The 784-nt window shown below is 47.7% G+C and overlaps 1 protein-coding gene across 11 annotated transcripts in view; it reads left to right on the plus strand.

The window, feature by feature from the left end:
• wdfy3 (WD repeat and FYVE domain containing 3) overlaps positions 1-784 on the plus strand; it is a 170,857-nt gene extending 170,073 nt beyond the window's left edge. For 10 of the 11 annotated variants that reach the window (XM_085785866.1, XM_085785864.1, XM_085785867.1 and 7 more), the window contains one exon: positions 143-784. In XM_085785866.1, coding sequence (XP_085641992.1) covers positions 143-263 — 121 coding nt within the window. In that variant the 3' untranslated portion in view covers positions 264-784. The remainder of the gene's footprint in view (positions 1-142) is intronic. The other variant, XM_085785874.1, reaches the window with a different exon arrangement.

Raw genomic sequence — 784 nt, forward strand, 5'->3', positions numbered from 1 at the left:
TCTCTCCTCCATCTTTAAAACTTCTCCTCCTTCTCCTCTTCTCTCTTTCGCCACCTTTTAACCGTCTCCTCCTCTTCTCTCTCCTCCACCTATTAACCATCTCCTCCTCCTCTCCTCTCCTCCTTCTCTCCGTCTGTCTCAGGTGCAGTCGTTTCCAGTCGGAGATCAAGCGGCTGAAGATCTCGTCTCCGGTGCGAGTTTGTCAGAACTGTTACTACAACCTGCAGCACGAGCGGAGCGTCGAGGACGGCTGCAGGAACTGAGCTGCTCCTCCTTCTCCACCTCCTTCACCTAAGGAGCGTTTCATTCCTTCACCTCCACCTCCTCCTCGTCCCCACGTAACCCACCGCTCCCCGTCTCCCCAGTAACCACATCATGAACTGTAACACACCGAGCGACTGAAACGGGAGGAGAAACGTCGAATATATATTCAAAAAAACAAAAAAACTAAAACTAAAAAAACACAAAACAAAGACTCAATCACCACTTCACCACCTGCACTCGTCTCCAGAAGAGGAAGAAGAGGAAAAAAAATACAAAAAAAAGGTCAAACCACCACCAGGAAGCGGCGGCGGCGGCTTCAACCAATCACGCGCCGTCGTTTGACCCTCACGTCCTCTCTCTCGTCTCACGGCAACGACCCAACGGACTTGTGAATATTGTAAATATGGATCATGGCCTTTTTATCTCTTATCGCAGAGGAACAAACACAGAACAAAACATAAGGTCGATGAGAAGAAGATGAAGAAGATGAAGAAGATAAAAAAAAAAGAAAAAAAAACAA

This window comes from Trachurus japonicus, chromosome 9 (assembly GCF_045865225.1).
Source record: "Trachurus japonicus isolate A0001 chromosome 9, Traja_1.0".
Lineage (NCBI taxonomy): Eukaryota > Metazoa > Chordata > Actinopteri > Carangiformes > Carangidae > Trachurus > Trachurus japonicus.